Genomic DNA, 19,535 nt, shown 5'->3' with positions numbered 1-19,535 from the left:
TTACAACAGTCCTATAAGATAGCCCATTATGATTTCCCCCGTCGTAGATGGAATTGAGAGGCTGACAAATGATGGTAGAGGCAAAATTTCAATGGAGGATGTTCTGATTCATAGCATGGTACAACAGCTTAATTCCCCCACTTTGTAAATGCTTCAATGAGGAGCCATAGCACCATGGCAGAGTAACAACTTTGCTTGCAGAAGGTCCCCAATTCAGTCATTCCAGTGAAAAACATCTTCAGCAGCAGGGCTTACTAAAGCCCCTGTACGAGACCTTGACAATCTGCTTAGTATCTAGATATCAGGCTAGATGGGCCTATGGGTCTGGTCTGATAGAAAGCTATATGTTTCTATTCTTCCAAGTTTACTGTTCAGTTTCAAAGGCAAGCAAAATTGACTGATACAAAATGGCATTTCAACTTCATTTTGTTGTGAACCTCACCTCTATGTTAACAACAGACTTTATTCCAGCTGCCAGCCTCTTTGCACCATCAGGTTACAAGCCTGGTGTCAGCAGCCCAGTTCTGGACTTGCTTTCATGCACAAAAACTAGAAGCTGATGTTCAAAGTTGAAACAAATAAAAGCAGATTTTTCAGTATTTTATATCATGTGTTCATTGCATAATTATCAAGCTAACATTTTTGTTCCTCTCCTGTGGAAATGCATTCTTTTCTAGGTTGGAAGAAGTGGGAACATCCCAGCTGGAACAACTGTTGATACGGATATCACACATCCTTATGAATTTGATTTTTACCTCTGTAGCCATGCAGGAATACAGGTAGGAACTAAAGCACAAACCTACTTGACTCAGTCTGGGTTTGGTATCATTCGTGAGCAGACATGAGTGGTAATATAAGTGAATCTGCAGGGTGCTTTCTATTTAAACCAGTTTTTTAAAACAACCAAGGCTGACTTAAAGCAAGCTTTTTATCACTTGAGCTTTTTTTCCAAGTTTGTACCCTTTAGATTTGCCATGGAACAAAAATGTCATATTAGCCAGGAATGTATTCTCAAAATGTTTGGCTCACACACTAAATCTTTTCTGTGACATCTGAAGGCAGAAAATGTGTTAGGAATTGTCCCCTGGAAGCTCTGCTATGGCTCCAGCATTTGCTGTTCCGTGCTTGTATTCACCCATATACCTTTCAGAAGCTGCAGAAAATACGTAATTGCTGTGCTTCATAAATTCGAAACTGAAGCAGCTTGGCATCAAGCTCTTACAAAGTAAATTTGTTTAGTTACGCCAAGGGCTCCTTAAAACTATATTCAGCCTCTGGTTATGGGCTGTATCCAATGTAGCAGCAAGTCACTTGTCTTGATCTGCTGGTGAAAAGCTTTGTGCCAGTGGATCATTGTTGCACCAGAGAATGCATAAGCAGGTTACTGGTAAGTTTGTTGTTAACACAACTGTTGCATTGGTTTTCTCTGTTGTGCAGCATTAAAACTCTCATGTCCAGTCGCACAAGAGCCGTTGCACTGGTGAATGATACAGCCATATATTTTAGCACTTGGAAGTGTTCATTTGAAATAAGTGACAGGATAGGACTGTGGTGGTGTTCTGCAGGATGCTAATGTGCTGCAGTGCCAAGAGTGTGCAAGGGTCGGGCTACAGCAACATGGAATCCCCTTTTCACATTAATAAGAACTGTATTCTCAGGAACACAGTCAATATCCTTGGCATACAAAAACATTTGCTATTCAGTTTAATTTTTATAGAAATGTGATGCAGAAAGTTAATTGGGCATTTGAACTGATGTTTCATTCTCCCTAGGGTACCAGCCGTCCCTCACATTATCATGTATTGTGGGATGATAACTGTTTTACTGCAGACGAACTTCAGCTGCTAACTTACCAGCTCTGCCACACCTATGTGCGCTGCACACGATCCGTGTCTATACCTGCACCAGCGTATTATGCTCACCTGGTGGCATTCAGAGCAAGATATCACCTTGTAGACAAAGAACATGACAGGTAAGAGTAGTGTTGCCAGATGACTTGGCTTCTCCGACCTCTGGGCTAGTTGCCCTAATTTTTTATGTTAAAGTATGGCATTTGATCTCATTGCAGACTTGTTCCAAACTTGATTTTTTTTTTTGTTTTAGTAAAGGTCAGCAGCATCATTTTCACATGTTTAAACAGTATAATCAACACATGTGCACTAGGGTGCCTGGTTGTTTAGCTCAGTCCTAGCACATTGTTTCATACTGCTGCATATGAAACCACTGAGTATAGTCAGAGTTAGCTTACACGAATGATCCATTAACTTCACTTTTTTGTGCAACCCTGATTGGATTTTGAGAGGTAAGTAGGGGTGTGTGCATGCTCCATGGAGACCACATGCATAATTAGACCCCTTTGGGCATTGCCCTGTCTCTCCCACCTCAACTAGCAAACCATCAAATGTGCATGATTAAATGTGTACAGAGTTCTACAGAAATGGCAGCAGGCAAGCCGGCAAGTTAGCTATGAGGTCCATTGAGGTAAAGTCGTCATGATTGCCAATCTATCCTTTATAAATCTAGCACTGTTATAAATATGACGCAGAGTTCCTGCAGTGTTCCCATACAGCTCATTCATTCATTCATTCATTCATTCATTATAGAAGGTTGTCCTGTGGGTGTGGTGGGGAACCGTGGATTCCCATAGATGGTTACCCACAACTTTAATCTTTTATTAGGTGCAATTGGGTGCACAAATTATTTGCAACAGTCCATTGTGCTTTAAGTATGTGTTTGTGAGAAAAGATAGCACATTGTTCATGCTAACCACTACATCACACATTTGATTGTACATGTTGCAGGGCAGTTTCTTCAAGCTTTCCCATGATGTCTATGGCTAGCCATTTTAAATGAGTGTGTGAATTTGCCCATAGAAGTGTTTGGAATATGTGTTCCAGTGACTTGTTCTATACTGATAATTGGTGGTGGGGACCATGCATCTAGTACTGAAGTTCATCCATGTGCTGCATTAGTGTAATGTATTGTTTTTGAGAGCTGAAAAGAACACGGAATACAGCTTTCTTAAAGCTCTTTTCCTGGTTGATGTTCAGAAGCAAAGGAATTAGCCTAAGGCTGTACTAATGGCTGCTCAGTGCAGAAATTGGAATTGTTTTTTACAGCTTAGTTGCTTAAAAATATAAGAAGGGAGCGTGACTTTTGCTACTTGGGCCCAAAGGTGTTTGCTAATTCTTCTCTCTTTTCCCCGCTATTGCAGTGCTGAAGGAAGCCATGTTTCAGGACAGAGCAATGGGAGAGATCCCCAAGCCCTTGCGAAGGCTGTACAGATTCACCAAGACACCTTACGCACCATGTACTTTGCTTAGCTATAAAAAAAATATCAGTGAGACCGGAGCCTATTCACGAAAGGAAGAACTGCAGAATATAGCCACATACAGTGTATGTTTAAAGAAGGGTCAGTTCATTGGGGAGGGGGATACCTCTGCCACTGCTGAAACTGATCCTATGGGAGGGGGCATGGGCCTTATCCTTGTTTTGACACAAGGAAGATTGTTTACTTCACCGAGAACACGGCACTTATTATGCAATATGAAACCAGCCAACTGCTTTTGAAGCAGCCTCTAATGGGAAGCGCTGCCGTCATCGTTGTTGTCTTTTCCTTTGTGTGTGTTTTTTCTTGTAGTCTAACCCTTTTTTATGCCTTTACCTCAAGTTGCTCAGCAGCACAACTCTTTCTGCAAAAAAGAAACAATTATTACGGTATTAAAACTTACAGGAGCAATCAAAAAAGTGATTGTTGGGGTGGGCAAGTGAAGTGAAGTAGAGAATGTGCAAAACTGTTTTTATCCTTTGGGTACCCCTACGAGGGTAGCCGGTGGCTTCCCCTCAATGGCTGTCAGCACTTGAATGTGACCATAGCAAGTGTGTTTGTATGTTTGAGTGAGCAACTCCACAGAGTATGTTGTGGGAAAGGCTGTGTGTATAGTGCATTTGCAGATCCATTGATCCCAGTGTGGTTTAGCCAACTGCTGCCTTTTGTGTCTGTCTTCATTGCTTGGAGTTGCTCAATTCAAGTCTATTTCTGTACCATAACTAAGTTAACCATATACGTTGATGCTGGCAGTAGCGATACAACCTGATGAGATTAATGAAGCTGCTGCTTTCTCCTTGTCCAGAAGTTTCAGCTAATTTTACATCTTGTGTGCCATGTGTATACCTTCTGAGCTTCTTGTGACAGCAGATCTCCTCCCCTGTTTTGCCAGGGTGACGTGTAATATCCATTCAAGTACAGACACTAAGTTGAGGTCTCTCTTTTTTAAAAATGAAAAAATATATATTAGTTGACTCGCTGCCTCTCACTTTAATGTGATTGCTTATATATATCTATATATACGTGTACTTTGAGGTTTAGCTTCCTTTTTTCTTTTATATTTATTAGAGTAATAATAATGCTTTAATTTAAGTCAGTGTATTGGCGACATCAGTTTTAATGTTTAGAAACATAACTATTTTGTTTTAGAGAACTGACAATGTTTTTGCTATCTTTTAGTGCAATAAGCCTTTGCAAAGGAGAAAAATCTGTCCATTTTTGCTGTGCACAAACAGCAGCATTTTGCACCACTAATAGTGGGAGAATGGACATGTTCGTGCACTTAAAAGGACAAAGTTAGCCTTAATTTTGAAAGGAAAGTCTTGTAATAGGGAGGATTCCCTTTTTTAATGCATAAAAAGGCAAACCCTTTCATGCTGCTAGCAGACAACAAGCTTTAATACTGTCTAGTAATGCAGGATTTTTGCTCTGCTGCACCCTGGGGTTGGAGGGCATGGTTTTTCCCAGCACAGAAGAAATTCAGGTTTTTAGATCTGTCCAGATGACATTGAGTAAAAGTCTAAAAGGGGGCATGAAGATTTTTTAAAAGCAGTTTTTGATCATGTAGACTTTCCTTTTGAAACTTGAGTGCTTCATTTCATTTTACAAATAAAGCTACAGAGGGCTGGGATACACTTAAGTGAGATCACTGAAATGTGAATCAGATGAATGGGCCTCTTTTCATTCCACTTTGAAGCTGAAGCAAAGTATTTTACAAGATGATGAAGATGAGCATTGAACTCAGTAGCAGGGATTCAGGGGCGTTTTGCACTTTGTAAACACATGAACTGCATTTGTGACTGCTTTTTTTGCACTGGTTTTATAGTATATATGCATAGATATATACTGCAGATGGTTCATATGGGCATTGCTAGTAACCCAGCCCTGCTGAAACAAACAAACAAACAAACAAACAAACCGTTCTCCACATGAAAACCATTTCACTGGTTGAAGCATCTTTCTTATATTGTGCTGTCTTCAAAGTAACCCACTATATTTGCCAATTTACTGTATTTTCAGCTGAAAAATCTGAGCCCATTTTGCTCCAACAGGCCTGAACCTTTCCTATTTCTTCTCTCCCGACCCCACCCCCACCAGAAAACTTAAGTACTGTGTTTTATATGCTTTCTTGTGCAGGCATATGCTGCTGTTCATGGTGTCTCAAAATGCTTTACTGCACTTGTGATCTAGTGAAGTTTACTCCCAGTTTCAGCAAAATGGTACAATGCACACTTAACCTCTTGGGGGCAAGAATCAAAGTGCACTTGAAATAATTGTGATGGGGAGCAGCTTGCCTTAGGGGGTTGGGAAGAAGTGTGCACTAAGATGAAAGGGGAAACTGCTAGAACCAAAAGAGTTCTTAATGAATTGAATTGCAAGTGGCTGTTTTCATGCTTCAATCTCTGGAAGTTTCCTAGCTGAGGATACTTCATGCACTGTACTTATGCTTGAATTCCTAGCATGAAATGACTGCAGGGAGTTCAATACAGTACCAGCCTGCTTAGGCCCCATAATGTGGCCAATGGACTCAGACTTCACCTCCTCTGTCCTTCACCCCCCTGCCTAAAGAGAACATACACCACTTGTTGTCAGGGTAGCCTAGTAAATTTCCCTGGAGCTTGAGGTCAAGTTTAACGGTTCTAATATGGGTGCATCACAACAAATCTTCACTAATATTAATGTTAAGTTTTTTCTCTTCCAAGGATTGTCAGTTTAAAAGGCTCCAGTGGGAATTCTTACTCAGTGTTTCACAATTGAGATTTTAAAAGTGAGTTGTGGAACATTGGGACCTCTGCCCCCCCCCTTTTTAAAGACCTTTTAGCTGTTTATACCAAGATGCACTATAATATTTATTTCCTGACCTGTCCCTAGAATAGTGGCTCTAAAGCCTCCTTTGCTGCAGCCATCACCTTCATCCTTCCAAAGTGAAAATGATTTAGAGCCCAACAGAGAAGCACCTTTAAAATACTTGTACACAGTGCTAGTGTGATTGATTTTCATGTGGAGAGGAGATGGTAACTTAAAATCAAACCGGAATATATTTTAATTTTGAAACTGTCTTTGTCAAGTGCCGATAAAATTTGTAATACACTGGCCTGGTTCACACCTAAATGCTAAGCCATGGTTTGATTAACAAACCACAAGTTAACCACCGGTTGTCTCATAGACGATCAACAAACCATAACTTGTTTCTTCAAAGTTGCTTTGGGTTTTCCAGCTGCTCTTGGTTTGTGCCTATGTAGCTTAGTGAGAGGGTGGGGTGGCCAAAGAAATGTTTAAGGAAGGGTGAAGGGTTTGGGTGTAACAGCAAGCCATAGTTAAAACAAACGAAGGTTTGTAAGCCAACAAAAAAAATCATGACTTCAGGTTGTGGTAAGGCGCTAAACAAACTGTAGTTGGGTTGATGGCAGGGTTTGGAGGCTCAAACAACAAACTATGGGTTAATAAACAATGACTTAGTATTATCTGCGAGCCAGGCCAATATCAATGTACTGGCATTGAAGGCCACCTGTACTACAGTACTGTAGCTGCTATATTTATTTAAATGGAGGTGGGCAATTACTGCACTAAGGAAAAAGGGCAGGTGAACAGGAATCCAATTTAAGAAGTAGTATTCTGATTTTTGTTGTTTCAAAAGCAATTTTAACAGTGTGATATATCAAAGGGTGCTGTCTTAACCAAGATTATAAAATAGCCAGATATTCTTCCTTTGTTTTGAAAGACTTAAGATATATTTTGACGTTTGCAGTGGATGGGTGGAGGTGGGGATGGGAGGAAATAAACAGTACCTCATCTGTGGTGGCAGTTTCCAGTATATTTTTCACAAGATTATATGGACTTTTATTTTTGTACATGCTCTCTGTTTTTGTTTTCTAAAAAAGCTTTCTTGAATTTTAATGTGCTTTCATGAAAATTTCTGCCTGTACAGCCGAGACAGCTGTCTGTTCAGCCTATATAGGTACAAAAGTGTAGGTTTAATGGTTTTTTGCACCCAGCTTGGCCTTGTTCTTTGTTCAGTATGCGTATTCCTGCCTAGGATGGTTGCTGTAACTCCCCCCACCCCGGTTGTCCTATTTCTCACTTGTACTTGCAAGAGCCACTGTCCTCTCTCCATCACCACTCCATACCTGAGAGTTGCTTGGTGCTGAGTTCTGTCCACCATGAAAACACAGTGCATTGTTCTCCATATGTTTTGAACTACAACTTCCATCAGCTTCAGGCTGAATAAAGCTGAGCTAACAGAATGTGCCCCTCTGTAGGTAGGGACTTTTCTTTTGTGCCATTGGGCTTGCTCTCTGTCAGGTACAATTCCCATTAATTTCAGCAAGTCGGTAGTGCTAGGGCTGGATTTTCAAAGGCAGAATTGACGACTTTTGGGCAACCCTAGTAGTACAAAGCATTAGAGTCCTACTGGCTAACCTTCGTCATCTAAGCAACAGCTGCTAAGAGGGGCATTATTAAAAGACATCAGACCGAAAGGTTTATTCTGTGGGGTCTTTCACACATGTGTGTGTGAGACTGTGTTAGAACGTAAAGATCTCAGGAGTGTTAGATGAAAAATCTTTAAAATAATGGCAAGGGTGCTTCCCAAAGCTTCCTTTGGGATATTTCTGCAAGACTGAAAGTCTATCTGCTTGTAGATATCCTTTGACTCTGTGTGTTCCCCTATGCAAATTATTGTGACTTATTAACCACCCATGTAACCTTCCTGTTGTATAGCTTTTCTGCTAGCTGTTTTTGATGATGGCAACACCCTGAATCTGTCAGATTTTCCCACTTGGTAGGTAAGTGATTCATTGAATGGCTTTTTAGTGCTATGAACTGATAGAACAATTACCTTTTCAACTGGAAGAGTTGTTTGTGTTTCTGCAAAGTGGGAGCAGGACATATCTTTTTAATCAACTTCCACTTCCCATCCTTTTCACTTTAGGGCAGTTTGTCCATGCATATTGAGCTTGTGGTGAATGGAACCTCAAGCATAGTCTGGCATATAGAAAATGGCCATCATGGGTTAAACACCAGGCAGAGCTTTCACTATTGCCTCAAGCACAGCAACGTCTATTAAGACATGTTCAGCTTCAAGTTATCCTCTGATGTACTTGACCCTTATGTTTTTTGGAAAGCTAAACAACTCCTGGGGAATTTGCAGGTCTTCTAATACCTGCTTGTTAATTATCATATTTACAAATGCTTGGATTTCACTATGATGAGAGACAAAGCTGTTAGATGCCAGACCCTCCTTTATGACTTGCCAGTTTATTCTCTGTAACCTTGACTTTGCTGATAAAGAGGTTATGACTAAGTAACCACTGGCGAATGAGGAACAAAAACCCTGGAGTGGGAACTGGAGAACAGTTTGAAAAAATAAACTGAAGGATTGACTCTGCAGGAGGTAAAATGTTGACAGACGAGAATCATGTCTAGCATCTTTCAGTCCCATTTACATATTAAAATTGTGTCTGAATTACCTCTGGCAGGTATGTAACTATAAAGACCTATTTAAAAATGAAGTAGCTCTGCCATCTGAAACTTGGAGGGTTTTATTCATTCAAAGCAAGACAGTCCTCAAAGTGCCTTTTTAGAAGATGGTGCTGTAGATTTTTCTTTCTTTCTAAAGTTGTATATTGCTGGGTGATGGGGGGATAGAAGCATTTAGTGAAAACACGCCAAGTTCTTGATGATATCACTTGTAGTGTTGAGTACTATGTAGTACCCCACCCCAAAGTAATCAGGACCAAGATAAGAGTGGACCATACTATATTTGGGGGAAATAATGGTACTGATAACTTGATTAAAATCCACTGTGTGGATCTAAGATACTTTAGGGTTTTTAGGGCAAGTAGCCCAGGACACTTGTAAGCACTAATTGTTTATTCAGAGGCCACAAACTATGAAATTGTGGTAAGCAGCATGTGCCCCTGAAGCTATATGTGTATCTTTAAAGTTGTTAAAATTTTGAAAATCCCAGCTTTAACTGTAGACCTTTTGTAAAAAGCAGGACCCTAGTCCTCATGGTTGCAATGGCAAATGTTGATGGCAAAAATTTGCAGCATGGTCTTTTGGTGCTGAGCAGGTCTGCTGCCCCGAAATAATAAAAAAAAACTTTTAAAAAAGAAAAGTGCTGTACAGCCAGTCTTGTCTTTAAGCTTTTTATCAGTCAGGAAAAAACTAATAAACACTGCACCTCTGTAGCTGCAAAATGCTGTAAAAGTAATAATAACAAAGTTGTAGTGATTACACTGTAAAACTACTTGCACACACCTGCAAAAAAATCCAGTTATGGTCTTAATGGTACCAATAGAATATTTTTCAAGGAAGATTTGTGTCCCTTTGTTGTTAGATTATTGGTCACCTCTGTAGTTTATGTGCCATCATCTCTTTTTCCTGACTATTGGCTGCCATTTTTATGGAAGAGTTTATCAGGCTTTGTCTTTACAATAATGTTCTTGCTATAACTTTGCAATCCAGGGTTTCAGGGGAACTGCGAGGGCAAAGGATAATCTCATCCAAACCTACTTTCATATCCGTCTTCGGCATCCTGAAACTCTCAGTGCAATGCTGGATTGTAGAGGAGGCCAGTTGTTCATTTGAACAATAGTCTAATGCTTTGGCACAAAAAGAAAAAAAAATGTTATTTGGATTAGGCAACAGCCTATTTTAATTTGTTATGATGCAGGCTATCGGAAAGAGTAAGAGTTGTGGCCTGCACATACATTCTGCCTGCCTGATGCTCACACCATGCTTCTCCATGTTACATGGCCAGAATGCTGACTGCCTATATTTAAGGATGAATGATCCCTTCTCAGCCACTCTCTCCAGAGGTGTGGAAGCTTTTGTGACTCCAAGTGATGGCTGCCTTAATTCACACGTGCATTGCCCATTAATCTTCGCATATAAGTTTATATAGTTCCCTTCTTGAATAACCTTATCCAAAGACAGTGTATTAAATTGTTCAGTATGCACTGCGGCATCTGTGCTAATAAGAATTTAACTAACATTTTTATAAAAAAAATGAATTATATAATCCGAAATCAGTTGCTCTGTTGTTTTTGACCCAGTGGCCAATCCTAGCTGATAGCTTAATAGCACATATGGTATGGTCCTAGTTTAAATGTGCACAAAGGTTCTTGACTATTAGTTATTCCAAAAGGATTCAGCAAAATACTGAATACACAGCAGTGAGAAAGTTAAGGGTGGATACTGAAGTACATACCTTTTTTTGTAAATGATAAGAATGACTTGCTATTAGAATAGGCTGCCTCCAAAGATATGGTGGTATTGGCTTTAACTGTACTAGCTTTCTAGAGGTGCAAATGCTACCCCAGTGGCAAAACTCTCTAATTACAGCCCAGTCAACTTTTAATCTATTAATTGTTCAAGTTCAGCCAATTAATCAATTAATTGATCAATTAAATTTGCATATGGATAAAACCAATATTTCTGAAGAAGCATTTTTTTAGTTGATGCACACATGTCATAACATGCATAATCTTAAAATGCATTATTCCTGTGTGAAAAAGGAAAGTGATTCTTTTCAGATTATGCTCACCCTCTGCAATTTTTATAAGCACTTTTATTAAAATTTTAATGTATATATACGTGTCTGTGTGTGTGCGTGTGTGTACCTTCTGCCCAAGTGTCCTCGGGAACATTTTCCATCCCTACTATGAATGTTCCATAAGAGAAAAAATTAGGTGAATTGTCACAGGCTGCAATCCTATATGTGCTTACCTGGGAGTAAACCCCATTGCACTATTTGGTGCTTACTTCTCAGTAGACATGCACTGGACTGTGCTGTGAAAGTACCATAGAGGTGCCTCTGACTTTGCCATGTATGAAAACAGACTAGATGTTGTCCCATTTCAAGTGGTCTCTGGCAGAATTTGTTAACAGATACTTCCAGAACTTTTTCTAATACTTTTATTATTTTTAATGTTAAATCATAGAAATTATTTCAAAACCTAATGCACTTTCAACTGTAGGGAATGAGCGGGGGGGGGGATGGAGCAACCTCTGAATGCAATACTTTTGTTGGGACCAACCCCAAAGTCTAAAAAAAAATGACACATTTTTATTTTATTATTAATTAACACCTAATTATTAATAATTAATACCTTTATTGAACTGTGGACTTCAGAGGGTTGTTGTTGTTTTTTAGATGGACCAACATAGCTTCCTATTCTTTTTAAATTAGAGGAGTTGCTTCTTCCTGGTGACTTATATCTGATTTTGCAGGCTCTCCTTTAGTGGGAAATCTACTTTGTGTTTGCTTTATTATGCGTGTCTAGCGGGGGTGGTGGGTGGGGAAGCATATGTGTGCCTCACTCTTAAGATGGGGTCTCATTCATCCTCCATCTAGAGCACTAATCAGGTCTGCACGTGCTTAACTACAGTAGTAGCTGTACCATTAGTTGTGTGGAGACCATTTGCTAGGCCTGACCTTACTAGGTGTCTCATGTCTTGTTCTCTCTTTTTTAAAAAATTATTTGCAGCTTCAAGAGAGGAAAATGCTCATCATTTCCTACCCACTCCAAGCTTTCCAGACAAGTGTGGCATGCTTCTATAATCATGCCCTCAGGGTGTTTAAGTGCAATATCCATCATCCCTGACAGTAGCTGTGCTGACTGAGACTGATGGGAGGGCACATCTGGAGGGCACCATGTTGGCTACCCCATTTATAGGTTCTTTTGTAAAAATGTGTTTATGTCTATATTATATACACATATAAACATAGATGTACACTCTATAAACCAGTGGTTGCCAACATGATGCCCTACCATGTGTGCACGCACACATCCTGTGTCTTTTCCAATGTGCATTGATGATGCAATGCAAGTGCAATGTTGAGGGGAGAGGCACAGGCTAGCTGGGCTGGTCAGATGCAGCAGATTTGAACATGACCTGTTTGCCGAAACCATACAGCAGAGTTTTGCAGAGCTGGCACTGAAGCCTGACAGGAGGTTCGGCTCCTAAACTGGTATCTTTTCTTTTGTTACCAGAAGTGTGCTGGACTCAGGGGTGCTCTTTGGGAGCTGAACTCTACTTTCCCAAGATAGTTTTGGGGACTAAATCTTTTCAAAGTTTGCTGCAAAACATTAAATAACTTTCCCAGTTTACTAGTACCCAGTCCACAATTTGTTTCTCAAAAGAGCCAATCAAAAGCTAATGGAGAGCATTATGCCAATCCTTTATTTGGAACAGATGATGCTCTTCCAGAAAAGCTTAAAGCCCTCTTGGTCTCAGACTGGGAAGTTGACAGTAGAAAAACCACAGAATCCTCCCTATGGTGACAAAATCCTTGTCTTGCTTTCCATTCTGTGCTTTGAACAGTGCACCTGTTTCTTGCTTCGTTCCTCCCTGCACTCCACAGCATAGACTAGGAAGCACTTCAAACAAGCAAGAAACTGGTGCCTTTGTAACTGCATTATCCCTGAGCCTCTTCCCTGCTTAGAATTCAGTGGCATTGGACTTGGTGTGAGGCGTTAATTTATCTCAGTTTACCAATACCCAGTCTACAATGTTGCTTTTTAAAATAGCTGCCCATTAATTTTGGGGGTATCTGTTTAAGTGACTTTAAAGTTACTGCTGTCCATTACCTAAGAATTCATGTAGTCATAGTAGTCACCTGAACTGTTCTAATCTGCCTTCTCTCTTTCATGTTGCTCATTTTTACTGATTCCTTTGTTTTTATGGTCCCTTTGTGCTTGCTGTGCTTGATGGTAGTCTTTTTTTGAGGTGGATTATGAGGACTTGTAAGAATGTTGTGTGGTGAATATAGTGGAGCAGGGTGATGAAGGAGAGCTGTTGTAGAGTCAGAAAACTTTGGTTGCAGGAAAGGAGCAGGGGCTGAGAAGAATACATGCATATTCCATGGACACACTGGGTCATACTAGTGGAATTGTTCAGATGGATTGTACAGCAAAATTCAGGCATAGAAAACTTGCTTGGCAGGAGCAGATTGAGGCCCACTTAGTTTAGATTCTACTTCCATCAAATGCCCCGGGGAAACTCACAAGCAAGACATGAATATGGCCTTCCTCTATTATATCTCTAGCATCCTGGTCCTCCAGACTTAAGCACTGAAGCTAAGAGGCTTGCTGAATGTCAGGTTTGAGCAGGAGCAACATAAAGATTTACTCACTCACTCACTCACTGTATTGGCTGTGTCTAGTCATATCTGTTTGTCTACATTTAAGGAATGAGCTTTTTGTTCAGAAAAGTTTCAGGCTGTACTCTCTGAAATGCAGGCAGCAGCAAGACTATTCCACTTTTAATCATGAGCACTATTGACAGTTCCTCCTTCTCCCAGCAGCAGTGTGTGTGTGTTTGAGGGGTAGGTGGGTTCAGACCTATTCAATATCTCATTTTAGGAGAAGCAAATCTCCAGCTTTTTTGATGGAAATTCTTGAAGCCTGTGATATGATAGGTTTTTCATTTTTCAAGTAGCAAAAAAGTCTCATTAGAAGGGACTCTGATGTAGCATGGACATTTCTCCATGGAATGTTCACTGTATTAGAGAATGTTGTTTCTCAAAATACAGTTTCATGAAATAAGCAACACAATGAATGATTATAATGCTAGTTTCAAAGTGTAACTAAGTTTTCGTTTCAGGTGATTATTCCTAGGAACATTAATTGTGTTAATGATTTTTTCCCTCCTGATTAAAATTGTTTAGTTTTACTACTTTTGAATATTGGGAAAATGTGTTTATAGAATACATAAAATTAATGTGGCATACTTTTGTGTACACATGCCAGATATGCTAAATTAGATCACAATTTAAGTCACTGAAACAAACATCGCAAAAATGTTTTGAATCAAAGTTTATGAAAGACCATTGTTAAGGGATTTCAGTACATGCTAAAGTAGAATATTTCTAGTAAAATGTTTTTCTAGCATTGACTTTAGGGTCATTTTTTCTGACTATTGGCTCTATTAGAGACTGTATTTTGTTCTCAGCTCAGCTTTGACGTGATCTAGGAGTTTGGACTCCAGGTTGGATATGGCTTGCTTGAGTATGAATTTATTTGCACATGTGGAATCATTAAGTTACCTGTGGCTGTTGTGTTTTAAACAGCAAGCTGCCATTTTGCCATTTCGCCAGACCTGAGAGGTATGTATTAGCAACCATTTTCACAAGTCAATTATCTCCAATACACACTGAAAATTAAAATGGATTCTGAAATTGTGTTTTATTGCACAGTCATGTGGTCAGGCAAGTTTTCTGAGGTTTTCCCCGCAGACCGTGTTAAAAAATGACTTGTGGCCTAGATGATTGCTCTTCTAAGGGCAGGGGTTGATGAGGTTTCGGTTCTGCATGCTTGACACAGATGGTCCATTGTGACAGGAAGAAGGCAGCTTGCAGTGACATGTAGGTTGATCATAGGGCTCTTTGATGCATGACTGCTAACTGTATGGGTACCTTCTGTCTAAGAGAATTGTATGTATGCTACATGTGACAAGCACACGGGTGTCTATTTGGCCACATCCACACACAGTGAGAACCTGTTGCCAATCACTGCGTCCTTTCCACATGCATCTGCACATGGACCTATGCATGTTGGTCTCGTGTTACAGGGGACAGGTGGTATATCCAAGGTATTCCTGTATGGAAGCTATATCCATGAGAGAAATGACCCTTCAAGCAGTTTCCTTAATAAGGCAGACTTTAAACTGTGTAACAGTATAGTATTAACATTGTGTGTGTGTAGTTAGGGGGACAAATTTAAGCTCCATCCTCAAGACATTCCGTTCACTGTGGGTCCATCAGGTGCTTGCGGCTGCACTGAGCAGTTGGTCCGCTATAAGAAATACATAGCATGGCAGACTGGAGGTGCCCTTTTGCCTTTGTGTGGGGCATCGTGTTGGTGATGTCAACACTATTCTGTGTGCCATTGCAGGGACACATTTCTTAAGAATCCAGCTGTAGGCCAGCTATAGTTTCACATTCTCCTAGAAACATGTTGGTGCTGCACTTCAGCTTAAAGCCCTTGGTTGTAAATTTCTGATGACTTCTTGCTTTGTGGGGCACTGCCATTTTGCTTTCTGAGAAAAGCATAGGATGAGTTTGAAATCTCTGGGTGTTCTTGTAAGTTCTCTCTCTCCCCCCCCCCCTTAACAAAAGTATGCAGAAGTCAAGCAAGTTTGTTGCACCTGAACTATTGTAGTTTAGCCTTCCTGCAGGTGGACAGATGGATGGCAAGTACATTGGTAAAAGCCTTCACAATTTTTACTTATTAAACCACCTTGACCGTGTGTGCCTCTTTGTATTGCAAATGTGAGCTGCAACTATTTGGGGATAGGGTGGGAGGGTTGGTTTATATAAAATATAGATAAATATATATATACATATATATATAACAAATCTGTATTTCAGTATGTTTTTAGAAACTTAACTCTTTAACCCAGAAGCAGCATGTCCACTGCTCCCTTCACTCATTACCCCTGCCAAGTTTACTGCCCTTGCCAAAAGTTTAGCTATCTTTGCATTTTCTTCCAGTTTGGTTAAATATCAGCCTGTCATCTTCTACAATTTTCAAGTTTGTTACATATCCATCAGCTTTGCGAGACTTGGGTTGGCTCTTAACACACTTCGTTGGAAGAGGATGGCTCTTGTAAGCCTATCTTAACTACTTAAGGACCAAGCGTTCTTGAATTGGCACACAAGTCCTTGTTGCTTTTAGTGGCATAAATTTCTTCCCACCCCACAACTGTCTTAACTTCCAGGGTGGAGGTTAGTGTATCCACTGTCAGGGGCAGGACGCCTCTGGATACCCACTGCTGTGAATCATGAGTGCTGTTGCACTCTGTTCCTTCATACAGGCTTCCCACAAGTATCTGGTTGACCACTGTAAGATGCTGGGCAAGATGGGCCTTGGGCGTGATCCAGCAGGGGTCTTACGTTCTCATAGGTCTCAATCTTGTAATGCCACAGAAGCAGATATTCTGAGGGACTTCACAAACCTAGTCTGCCAAACTTTTTGTCAGTGTGATTTTGTGTGTGCGTGTGTGTTTTCTAAATTTTCTCTGACAATTTTTCCAGCTAAGGGAGAAGAGGAAAAAAGGAGAATGTTATACTTAAAAAACAACAACAACCTGGACTGACATTTGCATAGAAATAACAATGTTTGCCATAAATAAAATGGCCTTGGCACATGGTTAGTGGCATGCATACCACTTAGGGTATAAGCAGGAGGGAGTTTGTGGCACATGTGGACAGCAGTCCAGGTTGGCTGAGATAGCTGGACTTGCACTCCTTGCTGCCTCTCTAGCCATCACTGTGATGCTGTGTGCTCCTCTGTTCAACAGACTAGTCCAGCCTTCCCTAACCTGGTGCCTTGCAGATGTTTTGGAATACGACTTCCATCAGCCCCAGCCATCCCCACTGTGCTGGCTGGGGCTGACAGGAGTCATAGTTCAGAATAGCTGGAGGATACGAGATTGTGGAAGACTGGTCTAGAGGCAAAACAACATCCAGGCACTGTAGTGGGGTTGGGGTTGGGGGTGGGAGAGGGAGAGGGAGTGGGGAAGTTGGTTCCATGTACGTACTCATACTTTGATTTACGGCACACTTGCCAAATAGGTTGGACACCACTGATTCCTAGCGTAACCTGATGTGTTATGTTGTATCAAATCATGGTAGTGCCTCTGAAATTCTGTCACCATGTCTTGAATATCCAGTTAGGTTATGAATTCACCTTAAAATACTTTGAGGGTACAGATACAGACTGGACAAGCAGGGTTTGTTTTTGTTTTCTCCCAGACTTGTTGCTAGTTATATATTTTGGGGTCAATCCATTGTGTTACAAAACACATTGTCATATCTGTCAGTTGAAGTTACACTTTTCTGTTCTTGTCTAATGTTCTGTCGCTTACAAGTATGTAACCGTACATAATTCAGTCATGGAACTCCTGAGCCAAATCTGTCCCCAAAGTTGTTTTTCTGTGACAGATTCCACTCCTTTTTATGTTTTGTTTTGGTCCACTTTCTCTATACTGGAAGGACTCTATGTTGTGGGTTGTTTTTTTTAAGTAAAACAATTACTTAGCATTGCTTTGCTTCAGTTTGAAGTGTAACTTTCACTAATAACTGCAATAAATACGCTTTTGCTCCAGAATTCAAGTTTGTGTCCAGACTTTGGTTATGGTGATTGTCAGGGACGGGAAGCAATAAGAAATTTAATGTCTAAGGTTTTACTTCATAGTTTCAATGTCATCATTTGCACCTAGTTGCACCAACCAAATTCTGGAAAACTGCTTCATTAAAGAAATAAATAAAAAAATTATAAGCTCTTACGATGGCATTACACACAGCCATTAGTGAATGTGAAGGAAATGCTCTTGCTGTGTTCCGTCATCTAACTGGAGGGAAGTTCCATGCTTTCACAAGATCTGTATTCTTTTGGAGGAAGAATGCTAGAAACCTGTGTTATCATATTATACATCTTCAGTCAAGGTAGTGTAAGGCCGCAGAAGCAAGCACACAGATCAGTGCACCTGCACCTTCTGCCAACTAGCCCCATAAAAGCTTAAGGGTGCATCTCCTGGCCAGATTCAAAAGTGCTCCCTTTCCAGGTTTCTTGGCCTCACACCTCACAAGCCACTTCATAGCCTTCTCCTACATCGCAGGAATGTGCATCAGGATACCCTGCTTTGATCACCCATTGATTAGCATGTGTTATTAGTAGCCCAGCCACTTTGAAGCTAAAACTGAATTGCAGGACATCAGTGACCTATAATAATCATCAAGGTATTTTTGCTCTGCAGAACCCCAAATGACATGTTTCATACAATCACAGATGGGAGTGGGTGAAAAGACAGACTGCTTCCAGACTGTTACTATTATGTAGGCTGTTTGCATGGTTCAACCAATAACTGATCCTTCCTCATGGGGAACAAATGAAGCAAGCTTCTGGTAGGTAAAACTAATTATAGTCACCTTTTCTTCAAAAAGGAACACAAAGCAACTTACAAAGCCTAAAGACGGATATGATACAACAATTAAAATATCCTAAAATACTCACAACATGCATATAAAGGCAAATCCAGCTTGCCCCCACCCTGCTAAAAAGATGCAAAGAAACTCCAAAGGTCTAGGTGAATAACAGTGTATTTGCCTGGTGCCAAAAGACAGAGATGGCACCAGGCATGCCTCCCTGGAGAAAGCATTCCACAACCAGGGAGCCACCACTGAGAAGACCCATGTTTCTGTCGCCACCCTCAACCTCTCCATTGGAGGAGCACACAGAGAAGACCCTCAGATGAAAAACATAGAGTGGGGAGAGGCATACCATTTGGTTCTGAGCTGCAGTTTGAATTGGGCCAAGAAACTCATTGGTATCCAGTGTAGTTGGAGCAGGACTGGTCTTGGCTAGTTCAGTACTATCTTCTCTGTCAGTGGCTCGCCAGAGGTTTGTCCCCATTACCTGTTACTCCTTTACCTAGCGATACTGGAGACTGAACTTAGGACCTGCATGCAAGCAGGTCCTCTAGCGTGGAACTATGTGTTCCTCTTCAAACGCAGTACCACCATTGATACTGGAATATTGCACACTTTTGAATGCCCAGCTCACACTAGCTTGAGGAGAAATGGGAAGTGCAGTCCTGCCCTGCCGCTACTGCTGCTGCTCCCACCACCATCTACCTGCTCCTGCCACTGCCAACACAGCCTACTCCGTCGCCACAGCACATCCGTTACTGGTGGAGAAGCACTGTTGCTATCAGTGCCAATTTGAGGTAAGGTCACATCAATTCTGGGCAAGTTCTCATCCAAAATGGACACTTATCTTGCCTGTTAACTTGGTGGAGGCAGCAGGGCAGGCAGGGTGCCTACAGGGGTGTCACCGGGAGTGTGTGTGTGTGTTCTGCCTTCTGAAGCTGTGGTCTTGCCCTGCCTAATAGCTGGGCCAGCTCTGAGTCGCAGTGTGAAAGGCATATGTGACTCTTGAGGCTCTATCAGCTCCCTGCAATGTTGGGCTGAATATCTGTGCCAGTACTGAATCCTTGGGTGTATGGGGTGTTAGGGGAGGGGGAGTATAACTTTTGGTGGGGGACACATGCTCTTTGGTAGTTATCCACCTTTGGTCTGCACCCTGCACTCAGCGCTCACCTGTGGTTCCTAGAAGTTGTTAGCATGCGATAGTCTAGGTGAGGGCAAACTGATGGGTCTCTATTTTTTTTATATAATAATTTTTATTAAATTTTTAAA

The 19,535-nt window shown here is 41.0% G+C and overlaps 1 protein-coding gene across 1 annotated transcript in view; it reads left to right on the top strand.

Moving 5' to 3' along the window:
• The window catches only part of AGO3 (argonaute RISC catalytic component 3), a 64,164-nt gene extending 46,719 nt beyond the window's left edge, over window positions 1-17,445 (top strand). The window contains exons 17-19 of the mRNA XM_081871654.1: window positions 678-779; window positions 1,773-1,972; window positions 3,215-17,445. Coding sequence (XP_081727780.1) covers window positions 678-779; window positions 1,773-1,972; window positions 3,215-3,323 — 411 coding nt within the window. The 3' untranslated portion in view covers window positions 3,324-17,445. The remainder of the gene's footprint in view (window positions 1-677; window positions 780-1,772; window positions 1,973-3,214) is intronic.
• Window positions 17,446-19,535: the final 2,090 nt, after the last annotated feature.

Source organism: Podarcis erhardii (assembly GCF_964252035.2).
Source record: "Podarcis erhardii genome assembly, chromosome: 7".
Taxonomy (NCBI): Eukaryota; Metazoa; Chordata; class Lepidosauria; order Squamata; family Lacertidae; genus Podarcis; species Podarcis erhardii.
This window is presented reverse-complemented; position numbering and strand designations above follow the sequence as displayed.